At 47.8% G+C, this 14,862-nt stretch overlaps 1 protein-coding gene across 1 annotated transcript; it reads right to left on the bottom strand.

Annotated features, from left to right (window-relative positions):
* Nucleotides 1-1,116: 1,116 nt before the first annotated feature.
* On the bottom strand, nt 1,117-3,580 carry LOC128949374 (olfactory receptor 14J1-like; the record flags this gene model as incomplete). Its single annotated transcript, XM_054294237.1, has 3 exons — nt 1,117-1,165; nt 1,359-1,369; nt 2,861-3,580. Coding segments are annotated over 3 exons (780 nt in total), but the record flags the coding sequence as incomplete, so codon positions are not given.
* Nucleotides 3,581-14,862: the final 11,282 nt, after the last annotated feature.

Genomic DNA, 14,862 nt, shown 5'->3' with positions numbered 1-14,862 from the left:
GGAACTAAGGTGTGGTGAGTTCAGTGCTGGCTCAATGTCAGTGCACCCACTAGAATATAGTCATTCATTTTCTGCTGCGAGATAGGATTAGGAGGAAGGCAAAACAGGCTTAGACTTTAAAAGGGCCTAAAGAAAACTTTATTAATATTAACTAAAAGGAAAAATAGTAACTATCAGAATAAAACTTTTAGAACCCTTCTCCTCTCTCCTACAACCTTTTCTTTCCCACTAACAACATACAGAAACAATTCAGTCAATTTATCAGCTCTAGAATAGCCTTTCTTCAGTTCACTTAGGGAGAGGAATCCCTCTTGTCATTTTATGGAGACTTTTCCACAAGAAAACAGTTCTCTCGTGGGTTTTAATTTTCATGAACAGCAGCTGCCCTGGAATCTGCAATTGTGAAGTCCCTCCCACTTTTTTCACAGCCTTCCCAAAGCTGTGTTTGTGAGCTGTGTCAAGTTATGAGGTATTAATTTTACGTATGAGCTGTTCAAGAGCAAAGGTTCTTTATCTGTCTCTGCCATCATCTTCATCAGTGGGAACAGAGGTATTCTTCTTTCCCTGTGAGCAAACGGTCTTCATCAATCCTCTCTCCTTCTGTTCAAACTTCTCATGGGATCACAGCTACTTCAGCATTTGCTTGCTTTAGCAGAAATGCCTTTGTTCATATCTACAATCTGAACACTTCATGCCCACATACTTTCAATGAGTTACAAGGAAAAAAGAGTCTGATGAATCAATTATATTTTCTCCATAGCCTTACAAGAGGATTTCATCCCAGGACTGAGGCATCTCCTCAACCCTCCCATCTGGGACTTGACTTCATCTAACTGACCTTCATGTCTCATGTTGTTCTCTATGTGTCTTCAGTCTGTCCTTTTCTCTCACCCGAGGCAGGACTGAATGTCTGTAAGCCTTATCTATGCACTGAAAGAGTTAATATCTCACCTGGGGCCTGCAGATGCTCATTTGATTCCTGCCATGTGGCAGCTGAAACAATCGCGGTGATGGATTTTTCAGGCTGCCCTGGGGGCTGTGTCAGGATCAGCCCCATGGCCGGTCTCTGGCCCCTGCTGCGTTCAATTCCAGGCACAGGGCCACTCTCTGTGTGGCCTACAAGGCCGCCTCTGGTCTCAGCCACATGATCTCGTGCAGGTCCACACTGGGGGGAAATGGCTGAGATCTCAGCTGGAACACGCCACAGGCTGATGGCCTCCCCTGCCCCTGCCTGGCAGCAGCTGGTGCCCGGCTCTGCTGGGACAGGGCTGGGCAGGGTCCCTGAGAAGGGCCCTGGCCCCACGGCAGTGCCCATCCAGCCTGGCCCAGTGAGACGGGAGCCAGGCCGGCCTTGTTACCTGTTCCCAGGCTGGAAAGAAAAGAGAGCTTTTGCTGGGGTTTGTTAATTTTTAACATGTGTGTTCATAGAGGTGTGTTCAGCTTTCTAGTGGTGTAAAAACGTGTCAGTCTTCAAAACCAGTCACTGATTGGTGCTTTCAGGCACAGAGGAAGCTCTCAGCAGCTCTTCTCAGAATAATCATTTCTATGGGTGGCTTCTTCCCTCCTCACCAAATGTCAATTAATGCTAAACTAGCTTATAAGAGAACTATTGTGACACTCTGGTGTCCCATGGAAACAAGGGTCCCTCGTGACACTGCAGGATCTTGTGTGAGCCGGGGTCCATTGTGACACTGCACCACCAGGGAATCCATTGGGGCACTCTGGGGCCTCATGGGACCAAGGGACCACTGGGACACTGTGTGGCCTTGTGGAACCATGAAGGCCGTTGCGACACTGCAGGACCTTGTAGAATGATGGGGCCATTGTGACACTGCAGGGCCCCGTGGAACCAAGGGGCCAGTGTTGCTCTGCAGGGACTCATAGAATGAAGGAAACATGTTTGACACCGTGGTGCCCCTTGGGACCAAGGGACCATTGTGACACTGTGGAACCAAGGAGAGCATTGCTGCACTGTGAGACCTCATGGAATCAAGGATCCATTGTGTCACTGTGGGAAACAAGAATCCAAGGGACTTTGTGACACCAAGGCGTGCCATAGAACAAAGGGGCCGTGGTGAACCTGTATGGACTCATGGAATCATGGAGTCATGTAATGGCGTCACCATTATGGCACTCTAGGGCCTCATGGAACTGTTGTGACCAAGTTGGCTGCAAGTGCTGTACTGCTGGACGGCAGGAGGGAGGGCGCTGCAGAGGGACCTGGACAGGCTGGATCCAGGGCCCAAATCCAACAAGGTGAGGTTGAACAAGACCGAGTCCCAGGTCCTGCACTTTGGCCACAACAACCCCTGCAGTGCTACAGGCTGGGGACAGAGTGGCTGGACAGCGGCCAGGCAGAAAGGGACCAGGGGCACTGATGGACAGCAGGCTGGACATGAGGCAGCAGTGTGCCCAGGTGGGCAAGAAGGCCAATGGCTCCTGGCCTGGATCAGGAATGGTGTGGCCAGCAGGAACAGAGCTGCTGTGCTGCCCCTAACCTGCCCCTACTCTGCACATAGACATTGCTGCAGCTGCTCCAGAGAAGGGGAAAAAAGGGGGATCTCCTGTGAAAAGTTTGCTGGGAGATCCTTTAGTTCATTGAAACCCACTGAGAGCACAGCTCTTTATTGACACACTTTGGGGCCACAGCAATGGTGGAGAGAAACAAAAAACATGAAGTGCAATAAACAATGGTCCTATTGTGTGGACAAGATTAATGGAATGAAACAAAAGTAAAAAAACCCCACAACCAAAAAAATAAAAACTATTAAAAATTACTTTTATTATAAGTGATTTGCAGAAACTAGCAAGCAGTTCAATGTTTCTGAAACCATCCAGTCATCAGTGTCCACACTGCAGCCTTGAGCTCCTGGTTCCTCAGGCTGTAGATGAGGGGGTTCAGGGTTGGAGGCACCACTGAGTACAGAACTGACAAGGCCAGATCTAGGGATGGGGAGGAGATGGAGGGGGGCTTCAGGTAGGCAAAAAAGCCAGTGCTGAGGAACAGAGAGACCACAGCCAGGTGAGGGAGGCAGGTGGAAAAGGCTTTGTGCCGCCCCTGCTCAGAGGGGATCCTCAGCACAGCCCTGAAGATCTGCACATAGGAGAAAACAATGAACACAAAACAGCCAAAAGCTAAAAAAATGGAAAACACAAGAAGCCCAAGTTCCCTGAGGTAGGATTTGGAGCAGGAGAGCTTGAGGATCTGTGGGATTTCACAGAAGAACTGGCCCAGGGCATTGCCGTGGCAGAGGGGCAGGGAAAATGTATTGGCTGTGTGCAGCAGAGCATTGAGAAAGGCACTGGCCCAGGCAGCTGCTGCCATGTGGGCACAAGCTCTGCTGCCCAGGAGGGTCCCGTAGTGCAGGGGTTTGCAGATGGACACGTAGCGGTCGTAGCACATGACGGTCAGAAGGGAAAATTCTGTTGCAATGCAGAAGATAAAGAAAAAGAGCTGTGCAGCACATCCTGAGTAGGAGATGGTGCTGGTGTCCCAGAGGGAATTGTGCATGGCTTTGGGGACAGTGGTGCAGATGGAGCCCAGGTCACTGAGGGCCAGGTTGAGCAGGAAGAAGAACATGGGCGTGTGCAGGTGGTGGCCGCAGGCTACGGCGCTGATGATGAGGCCGTTGCCCAGGAGGGCAGCCAGGGAGATGCCCAGCAAGAGGCAGAAGTGCAGGAGCTGCAGCTGTGGCGTGTCTGCCAATGCCAGCAGGAGGAAGTGCCTGATGGAGCTGCTGTTGGACATTTGCTGTGGCTACAGATGGGGATCTCTTCATGGACAAAAGGACAGTGAAGGGTTAGAGGAGATATTTGTAACCAAAATCAAAGCCATTTTCTATACACCCTCCTCTGTAACACACATGAATTATTTTAATTAATAATTAACAGGCTTCTGTCGCAGACATCTTTTCATTAAAATCCTTTCTTTAGGATTTTCCCCCTTCTGAGAAACTGTGGCCTCAGCAACAAAATGTGAATAATGGTTAGCTGCTGCTGTGGAATGCAACAGGTGGATGCGTGATTGGTCTTGGGCGAATGTTTGGATTTATTGACCACTCATGGCAGAGCTGGATCTCACTCTCTGCTGAGACACAGCCCTTTGTTTATTCATTTCTTTTCTATTCTTAGCTTAGCTAGCTTCTGAGAACTTTTTCTTCTATTTCTTTTAGCATAGTTATAATGTAGTATATATATAATAAAATAATAAATCAAGCCTTCTAAACATGAGGTCAACATTCTTGTCTCTCTCTTCATCCTGAAAACCCTTGCAAGCTCTGTAACAGGCTTCTGTGTTTAAGAGTTCTGAGGTTTTTCTGATTGAGCTCCCCCCATTTGTCTCCTGGTATTCCTGGATATCAGAAACCCTCTACATTGTTTCTGCACTCAGGGAGAACAGAGAAAGTTCTGTGAGACAAAATAATGAGAGGACATGGTCTCTCATTCTGACCTATTCAGAGTTTCTCTGGGCTTTAACCTTTCTCTGGTGGAGAGTGATCATCTTCCCATGTTTTCCCTAAAATGTCACCAGGTACTGCTGAGAAGAGATGGATCCACCACAGCCCAGCTCCACATTTGTAGCCAAGGACTCACATTGCTCATTTCACCAACCCAGCAGCATTTTCAGTGTCACAATACCTCTGCCTCTCCCCAGCAATCTTATAACTCAGAGATGCTCCAGGACAGGTTTGCATCCTGGATTGGAGCTTCCAGCTTGGACTGAAATCTCAGAGACTCCCAAGTGTCCTTATGATGGCATTGGATGAAGGGAGATGCAGCTCCTTCCCTGACTGCCCTGACAGCATTGCCCAGAGCCGGGCACTGGAGACAGCGTCACCCTTAGCCAGCTGTGCCCCGTCCAGAGCCCCCAGGGCCGGGCAGCTGCTCCCAGCCCTGTGCTCTGCAGAGGGAACTGGGCCCGGGGCCGCAGAGCTGCCCCACGGCTCTGCTGCAGCTCTGCCTGCACAGGAGGGGCTGCACGCCTTGGAGCCCCGGCCCTGAGGGCAGAGGCTGGGCTGGGGCACAGGAGGGAGGGGGCTTGTTCAGAGGGAGGGGCTGCACTGGAGGGGATCCTCTGGGCATCTCTAAACTCTCCCTGCCACAGCATTGCTGGGATTTGTTTTCTCTCATTGCCCAATCTTCTCTCTGCTTCCTGGAGATTTCCCTCCTGCAGGTATTTCCCTGTGCCTGATCTCTCCCTGACAGAACTCACAGACCCCAAATCTCTGTGCCCTCTCCTTGGCCCTACAGAACCCTGCCTGTTTGCAGGGCACTGGCTGGGGCAGGTTCTGTTTGCAGGTGGGACAAAGGACAGCTCAGACTGAGCTTGATGGCTCCAGCAAAGATGATTCTGGTGCTGTCCATGGGCAGAGTGGCTTCAAGCACATTAGGGATCTCCTGTGAATCTACGGAACACTAAAATAACAGTTCCAATGTCTCAGAAACTTTTAAAATTTCATAATTAATAATTCATAACCAATCTTTAATATTAATGCCCCCGCTCCCTGCCATTCTCCAATATTAGAAAACTGAATACAAAGTCTTTGGAAATGTCCTAATTTTTAAGGAAATCCTTGTATTGGAAATATTTTATGACTGAAAAGCATTCCTCAGCATGTCAAAACTTCATGAGCATTTCACCTCCCCTGCACTAGAAATATTCAGAGATTTACTCACAGAGTCTGTAGGCATTGGGATATTCCAGCTTTAGGAGATGGCTCCAGGAGCTGCAGCTGCATTGTCCTGCAGCCAGAGGTTCCTGTGCCAAGGGCTGGCAGTGATTCTGCCCCGGCACTTCTCAGCACCTTCCCAGCCCTGACTGATTGAAGCTCTCTGTGCCTCTGTGCTGTCACCGGGGTGGCTGCAGGCAGTGCCCAAGCCCTGCTGGGCTGGTAGAGCAGCTGCTCCTCAGGAGAAATGTCTTTGTCAAGCTCTTCTTGGTTTGCCAGGAGCTGCCTCTGTGCCAGGAGCCCAGCCCAACTCAGCAGCACAGACACAGCACAAGGACTTTAATGACCCTCTCGGGGCTTTGGTGTTGTTTACATCAGAACCAGTCCCTCAGAGTGTCTTCAAAAAACTTCTCAAGTACTCAAAATTAAATTGAAACTCTGAAGTTTCTTGAATTTTTTATGGGTCCCACTGAGGAACTCAATTCAGAAAGTGTCCCCAGGTTCCAGTTAGAGCAGAACACTGGAGGCGGTGATGACAGCTGGGGACAAACAAGGCCAAGGTGTCTCTGGTGCTGAGCAAAGCTGGGTGTGTTTGAGGAATGCAAAGGGCCCAGGCCTGAGCCCCAGCCCCTGGCCAGGCAGATGCTGTCCCTCCCTCCTTGCTCAGGGCTCTTGCCAGGATGGGCACTGGCATGTGGGGATGTGCAATGGCAAGGGCAGGAGCATGGGGCGGCCCCTGCCAGGCTGCTGAGCAGGGACAAGGAGGCAATGAGGCCCCAGGCCTGCAAAGGTCACTTGTCTCCTGCTCCTGCCTCAGGCCCAGGCCCAGCAGCCATGGCCAAAGTGCTGCCCAAGTTGGCTCTGGCAGGGCTGTCTTGCAGCTGCTGCACATGCCTGTGCCCTGTGCAGCCAAGGCTGTCCCACGGTGTCCCTGCCCTGCGCCTCTGTCCCTGCAGGCTGTCGGCATCCCCCGGCTGCCCCACCTGGCTGGCCCCTTCCTTTGCTGACAGCTCTGCCTCCTGCCTGCCTCTGCCTGCCCACACAAAGCATTGGGCTGACCCAGGCTCCTTCTGGGGGCCATGTTGCATCACAGCCCTGCCCTGGGAGGGAAATTTCTTTCTCTTTGGGTCCTGTCTGGCCCTCCCTACCTGCCCTTTGCATTACTTCTTTCTCTGTGTGTTCTCTACTATGTCAAAAGGAGCCACCATCTCTGAAACCACCGTTCAGTCCCTCAGAGGATTCTTCTCTGCTGTCCTCAGTCTCCACCCCACTGAGCACAGAGCCCCTTTGTCCCTATATTGTGCTCATGTGCTTGAGGCCTCCAAACCCCACCTTGGGAGATCTCTGGGCCCTCTCCAAGGTAATGGCAAATGAAAACATTCTGCTCATAGTCTAAGAAAATTACCTCAGGACAAGACCAGTCAGACCTTTGTGTCCTGGCTACTTTTGCCTTGGAGCAATGCTTGGATAGATGGGATTTTTTAGGCCGAATTTCAGTTTTGCCCATGGGCACTTCGATGTGAACAACGATTCTCTTCCATTGGAAGGAAAACAGACGCCCAGTGTTTCAGGGGCAGATGAGCAGCAGCCATCAAGGGCCAAGGCGAGCCAGACCTTTCTGGAATTGCAGCTTGTGCCTGAGAGAAATCCTTGGATACACATAATTTGGGAGATAGAATACAAGTTTTGGCCACTGGTCCCTTGATGAAAAGGCCGTTTCTTTTCCATCTGAAGGAAAGCAGAGAGCCCCAGGGTTTGGTGGTAGATGGGAAGCAGCCCCTGGGAGGCCAAGCCAGCCAAACTCGTCTCTCCTGGCAGCTTTTGCTTGGGACCTATCCTTGGATATATGAAATTTAGGGGCCAGATCTCAAATTTGGCCACGGCCCCTGGATGAGGAGACTGTTCTATTTCCATCACAAGGAAGGCAGAAAGCCCCAGTGTTTCAGGGGTAGATTACAAGTGGCCATCAGAGGCCACAACGCCAGCCAGAGCTGGCAGGTTTTGTCTGGGAGAAACCCTTCATATAGTGAATATTTTACGAGGAGTAGCAATTCTGGCCATGGAGGAATAAGAAGATTCTTTTCCATAGGAAGGAAAGCACAGAACCCCAGTGCTTCAGGGGCTGATGAACTGCAGACAGCAGAGACCAAGGCCAGCCAGACCTGTCTGTAATGGAAGCTTTTGTGTAGGGGCAATAATTGGATATCGGGCTTCTGGTGGTAGAAACCCAATTTCGACCATGGGCACCTGGTGAAGGATGGTTCTTTTCCCTTAGGATGGAAAGGGCAGGGCCCCAGTGTTTCAAGGCAGAATTCAGGCAACCACCTGAAGCCAAGGCCAGCCAGACCTGTCTGTACTGGGAGATCTTGTCTGGGAGAAAAAGCCGTTGAATGCAGGAACGTTGGAGGACAAGTACCAGTTTTGGTCATGGGTGCTTGTGCAGAAGGGATATTTCTTTTCTTCCACAGGAAGGAAAGCACAGAGCCCCAGTGTCTGAAGGCAGGTGAGACCCAGCCCTCAGGAAGACAAGGTCAGCCAGACGGGTTGTAATGGCAGCTTTTATGTGGGAGAAATCCCTGGATATTGGGAATTTTGGAGGGGGAATCCCATTTTGGCCATGGATGCTTGAATGAGAAGAGCAGTTCTTTCCCATTTGAAGGAAAGCCCAGAGCCCCAGGGTTTCAGGGGTACAAGAGAAGAGACCCTCGACATGCCAAGGGCAGTTGGAGCAGTCAGGCCAAGCCAACCAGACCAGTTCCCTGTTCCCTTGTTCCATGAGGCCCTGCAGTGTCCCAGTGGTGGTGTCATATTGGATCCTTGGTTCCATCAGGCCCAGATGTGTCACACTGGCCTCTTGTTTCCATGGGGCTCCAGTGTCACAATCGTCCCTGGCTTCCATGAGGCCTGGCAGTGTCACAGGGGTCTCCTTGGTGCCACAGTGTCACAATGGACTCTTGGTTCCATGGGGACTCACAATGTCAGAAGAGTCTCCTTAGTTCCATGAGGCCCTGCAGAGCCCCTTGATTAAACGAGGCCTCCAAGTGTCATCATGGCCTCCAGGATTCCATGAGGCCCCACAATGTCCCAATGGACTTTTGGTTCCATGGGGTCCTGCACTGTTCCATGGATCCTTAGTTCCATGGGGTCCTGCAGTGTCACAATGGCCTCCTTGGTTCCATGGTGCCACACAGTGTGACAACTGCCCCTTGGCCTGCCAAGACCCCACAGTGTCACAATGGTTCCTTGCTTCCATAAGGCCTTGCAGTGTCACAACAGACCATTGGTTTCATGGAGCCCCATAGTGTGTCTGTGGTCCCCTTGGCTCCACAAGTGCCTGAAGTGCCACGATCGCCCTTTGGTTTCTCAAGGCCACCAAGTGTAAAAATGGCCTCCATGGTTCCATGAGATTCTGCTCTATCCCAATGGCTCATGGTTCCTCAGCCATGTGGCTGAGGCCACACAGTTTAACAAGGGACCCTTGGTTCCATCAGGCCTTGCTGTGTCACAATGGACTTCTGGTTCCATGTGCTCTCACACTGACAGCAGCAGTCTCCTTGGTTCTGCACTATCACCATGGACATTGGTCTCATGAGGTTCCGCAGTAGAACACAGTCACCTTGGTTCCGTGAGGTTCTGCAGTGTCACCATGGACCCATGGTTCCACCAGGCCTTGCTGTGTCACAATGGCCCCTTGGTTCCATGAGGTTTCTCAAGGTCACAATGGTCTCCTTGGATCCGCAGTATCACAATGGACCATTGGTTCATTGTGGCCCCAATGTGCCAAAATGGATTTTGGTTCCATGGGGTTCTGCTGGGTCAACATGGACCCTTTGTTCCATGAGTTTGCACAGTGTCACAGCTGACTCCTTGGTTCTGTGAGGCCCCACTGTCACCAACTCTCTGAAATATCCGAATAAGGGTCCTGAACACTCATTTCCTATTTCAGAGGGTGTCATTTATTCAGGGCTAAGGTCCAACATGGGATAACTTCTAACCGTTTGTGGACATGGAATTCTATCAGTGTGTTACTGATGTACAGTCCCTAAATGTGAATTACAATTTACCCACTTCCATAAAACCCACCCCAAGTTCCAAGATTCACTCCTTGTTTTTTCTAACCCTGCACGCTTGAGCCAGATGTCTTCATCTTCTCTTCAAACCATCCTTGCTGGGAAAGCAGCCCCTGCATGCCTTGTTCCTGAGCTGAAAGTTCACAGGCAGGGTAAACATGGAATGAACTCTTTTGGTATCAGCCCCAGGCTTTGTGTGGGCAGGCAGAGGCAGGCAGGAGGCAGAGCTGTCAGCAAAGGAAGGGGCCAGCCAGGTGGGGCAGCCGGGGGATGCCGACAGCCTGCAGGGACAGAGGCGCAGGGCAGGGACAGCGTAGCACAGCCTGGGCTGCACAGGGCACAGGCATGTGCAGCAGCTGCAAGACAGCCCTGCCAGAGCCAACTTGGGCAGCACTTTGGCCATGGCTGCTGGGCCTGGGCCTGAGGCAGGAGCAGGAGACAAGTGACCCTTGCAGGCCTGGGGCCTCATTGCCTCCTTGTCCCTGCTCAGCAGCCTGGCAGGGGCCGCCCCATGCTCCTGCCCTTGCCATTGCACATCCCCACATGCCAGTGCCCATCCCGGCAAGAGCCCTGAGCAAGGAGAGAGGGACAGGATCTGCCTGGCCAGGGGCTGGGGCTCAAAGTCTTTGGTTAACTCAGGGGTCTTTTATAAGCTACCGCCGTGAGGTAAGCAGGACGGTACATGGAGTGCACAGTGGAGAATTCATCCATTGAGAACAGGTACAGACAGTCCAGTTCTGAACAGCACAAACCAGTGCCAGAAGTGAGCAGGGCCCATTGTTTCAGGACTGCTTCCTATGGGAAACCTCCTGCTTCCTATGGCAGACTTCCCGCTCCAGTCAGGCCAGCACCCCTGGGTTAGAATTTTAAGGGTGCCATCTCAGTCCTTGGGGAGTGTTATAAGTTGAGATGACAATTTGCCAAGTAAAACCAATTGAGAATTTATCGATTACAGCAGGCAAAGCAATAAGCAAATCCGCCCTGCGTGACAGGGGAGTCTTCACTCCACCGCTGTCACGCTCTTCTGATTTTCTGTGGAGTTCTTATACAGTCCTTCTTCCGGGTTGATGTGTAGTACTCTGTGTATTCTTCTTTTGTGTTTAGGTGGTCATAGTCCACCTCCTGGGGTCTGAAGATGAAGGTTGGTAATTTTCCTTTGTCTGATTCCTGGAAGTTTTAGCCTCAATCTGCTGAGTTCCTGGAATCCTAGGTTTACTGAGCGGATAAGCTGATACTGTGTTATCAATCATAGCAAACCCCCCACCCATATTAACAGTTTACTAAACAGATAAACAAATGTTTGTGAAAGCTATTGTCTTTTGGTTTCACCTTCCTTATCCTTTAAAGTCTGTAAATTTACTTAAACAAACTAGAGGTGGTGCAGCAGTCTTACTGGAATAACTTTGTCAGTTTTGATGAACAAACTTAAAGTTTTAACCCATTACAATTCCCCCCTTTTTCTTTTTAACCATTTTGTTCATCAAATCATTGCAGTTCTTGTTTTGCTAGCTCCTAAACAGCATCAAATGTGCAACTTCTAAACGTCTTTTTACTATAGCAATTAATCTATAAAATGCATTGCCCAAAAGTGAGCCCGAGTAGTCTATCTACTGCTCCCTCTTCCTCTGGGAGCCAAGGTTCTTCTATCATTCAACTGTCCTTGTTCTAAATACAATTAACAATTATAACACAAGGCAAAATAAACAAAAGCAGTAAAAATCACACCCAATATTCTTATAACATATGTTACAAAAGTATGGGCTAGCCCACCAAGTATGTCCAGAAAGGGCTAATAACTTTTCTTAAACTCAGGCAAAATGATGATTGTTTAGTTTGATTAGCAAAAATTACCCATATGTTTTCTTTTTGGCTGGTTAAAGCATGTTACTTCTGTTATACCAGCTGTTATAGCGCTAAGAAATACAATAAAAAATAAGTTTTATCTTTCTTTTCCCTTTTTCTTTTCCTTCCTTTTTCTGTCAACCTTTAGCTTTACTCCTGGTTGTTGTAGTCTAAACTCCTGTAGTTCTTTTATACTTTGATCTAATGCTTTATCAGGATCTCCTTTAACGGGCCCTACAATAGAACGCTGTGTTAAGGGCACCAATCTCCTACACCTTGCGGAAGCTATGTAAGACCTACTTTGAGCTTTAACCCTTTTTATAGTATGCTTTATCTCCCACCGATAGTAAGCCAAAATCTTCTGTTCAGGAGATTCGTAAAGATCTAAAGCCGAGGCAGGGCAGATCCTGCCCTGTCTGCCTCCTCAGGTCCCCCTGCCAGCTATCAAATGTGTGCTTGTGCTGGCATGTGTTGCACCATAAGTGCCAGAGTAAAGATTGTTCCACCCAAAAGGTTTTACCACAACTCCCACAATACATTGCTACCCAAGCAGCACAATACGGGCTATAACACTCAAGGCAGTTTTCCCTGCTGGTCTCCTTATGTAAAAAGGCGATAATGATTCAACAGTGTCAATTAATTCCTTAGCCGTTTGGCAGCGTGTCACGGCCCTGTCGACCCGCTTTCGAGTGTCCTTTCAGTTGTATCAGTAGTGGCCGCAGGATCAGGGGCAATTTCTCCTCTAGTCGCTCTTTGTCTTTGTCTGCCAGATTGTCCACCTGCCGTTGCATTGAAAGCAGGCTTGGTCCACTTCGCAGGTAGTTATACAGCTCCTGTTGGGGTAGAAACACAGGGATATCCCCCTCCCCAATATAAAACTCTGGCAGAACCTATCCACTCAGGTTACAACATTTAGAAGAGAAAAACCAGAACCTGCCAGGTCAGACGGTAGATATTGCCTCTGAATTGAAATATTTGTCAATTCATTCCCCAACTTAGTGACTGTTCCCCTTTTCCTTTTAGGAGTTCATGCTCCTCCTGTTCCATAATCTTTCTCTTGGTTAGGTTAGAATCGATTTTTCTATAGGTACGTACCACTCTGCCTTTGCTCATCAACTCGGTTGCCTCGAGCTACGAGAGAGGTATAGTCTTCTCGGCAGCAGGGGTATTTCTTCAGGAGGGTCTAACCTATCACTGTTATGCTGTTTCAGAGAGAGAGAGCTCATTATCAAAGGGTACGAGGGATCGGATTACAGGGGCACCGTCTATGATTTTGCCAAGAACTTGACTCCCCCCTTTTTCTCTTGTGGCTGATTCCACAAATTTTATCCTGACCAATTTTACATTTACACCCTCTACTGTGGGGTTAATGAAGTCTTCTTCCATGATTTAATTAATATCCAATCACCCAGTTTAAATGTGATAGTCCATTTTTCAGGTTTCTTCAAAAGTCTTTTGGTTCTGCTGGCATGAAATTCACCTTCTTTCTGTGGTGGTCTTTTGGGCTATCATGCTCTTTTCCGCAGTTCTTCCCTATATCGCATTAGGGTGGTCAAGTATGTGTTAATCTGCTTGTCCCTGAGGCTGGGGTGGTCTTGGAGTGTATCCCGTACAGCATTTCGAAGGGGGAAACCCCCACATCAGCCCTAGGCTGAGTTCTAATATTTAATAGTACCAAAGGTAAACACTTGATTCATAACGACTTTGTTTCTATCATCAATTTGGTGAGTTGTTTCTTTATTTCCCCATTCATCCTCTCAACTTTTCTTGTGCCACGGAGTGTGATGGCCTCATTGTATCTCCATTATTTTCATTACTTCCTGAATAACTTTAGACAAAAAATGTGGTCCTCTATCAGAGTCAACTACTTCCGTGACTTTATATTTTGGTATAATATTTTCAAACAAAATTTTAACTCCTCAAACCAGGTCTAGCAGGTATCGATGTCTCCCTACTTTAGCCAGTTTAGTAAAATCAATTGAAATGTGTGTAAATAGCCGGTAAGCTAGAGGTCTGCCCCCCCCCCCTCCCCCCCAAAGGGACGTTCTCGGAAATGGGCTTTGTTCTCCTTCAAGCAGGTTACACATCCTCTTGATTACCTGTTTTGTTAGGTTATATACCCTTATTATTCTTAAAATTTATTTCTTACCTATTTTCCCAAAGGCTTCTCTAATTACAGAATGATATCTGTCTATTCCCCTTTAACACCCTTTATAAAATTTTGTCAGAAATCTTTTCCTAGTGGTGATGGACTTGCCACTGCTCCCAGCAAACTTCAAAGGCATACCAAAGGATTATTCACTCTATGCATACCACTTAACAAAATAAGAATAAAGCACAAAAACATTTTTGTCATGCTCTAAAATAATTATGAGTGATTTTTTACAATAAACCAAAAGAACAACAAGAATAACATATACACAAATTTCATCAGTATTAACTGCGCACCAAGCCTGTTCTCCATTCTCAATCAATTGGTATATGTTTTGAACAGGCCTAGGCTCTAATGGAAATTTCTCTGATGTTCATGTTAACATTTTACACACAAATTATAAAATAAGCATTTAGCATAAATTTATCTAATGTCACTTAAACCTAATAACACTTAAAACATTTGAGCTTAACCAATGTTAACATCACTAAAACACATCTTTACTTAAACTTAACAGAAATTAAACTCAACAGAATTTGAACTTAGTAGAAATTAGTTTAGCAGACCTTAACTTTAACAAAACTTAAACTTAACAGAACTTAAACTTAACAGATTTTCAAATCAACAGAACTCACATGTAAAATCACTTAAATTTAACAGAACTTGACTTTAACACAACTCAACCGACTTTAAATTCTGCATGACTTAAACTTAAAAACACTTTAACTTAACAGGAATGAAACTTTAAACATTTAACTTTAACAGTATTTAACCCTTAATGATACTCAATAGACAATTTAACTTTCCACCAACGGAGTTATCTGGGCTTCTGACGCACTTTGACAAACAAAACACACATATCAAACACTCACACATTTAGTTTGGCCAAACTACATAAAACATACATTCCTTATTAGAAAACTTTTACCCTAACTTATTTGCTTTTATCACTTCAAATTGTAATCCTAAAAAGCAGATTCATGTACTATGGTAGACAAAATGCAAAAATTCTAAAAGCATATTTTTATCTTTCATATGAGCCTTCTCTGAGAGGCTCTAACACATTTTGGTTCGCAGCGTTGTGTTGAGCAATGAAATGTTTTGAGTTCTTCAACGCCTTGCTCACCTC

This window comes from Melozone crissalis, unplaced genomic scaffold, assembly GCF_028551555.1.
Source record: "Melozone crissalis strain CALT ecotype California unplaced genomic scaffold, PUWL_Pcris_2 ptg000231l_1, whole genome shotgun sequence".
Taxonomy (NCBI): Eukaryota; Metazoa; Chordata; class Aves; order Passeriformes; family Passerellidae; genus Melozone; species Melozone crissalis.
The sequence above is the reverse complement of the archived record's forward strand: the minus strand, read 5'-3'. Positions and strand labels throughout refer to the sequence as shown.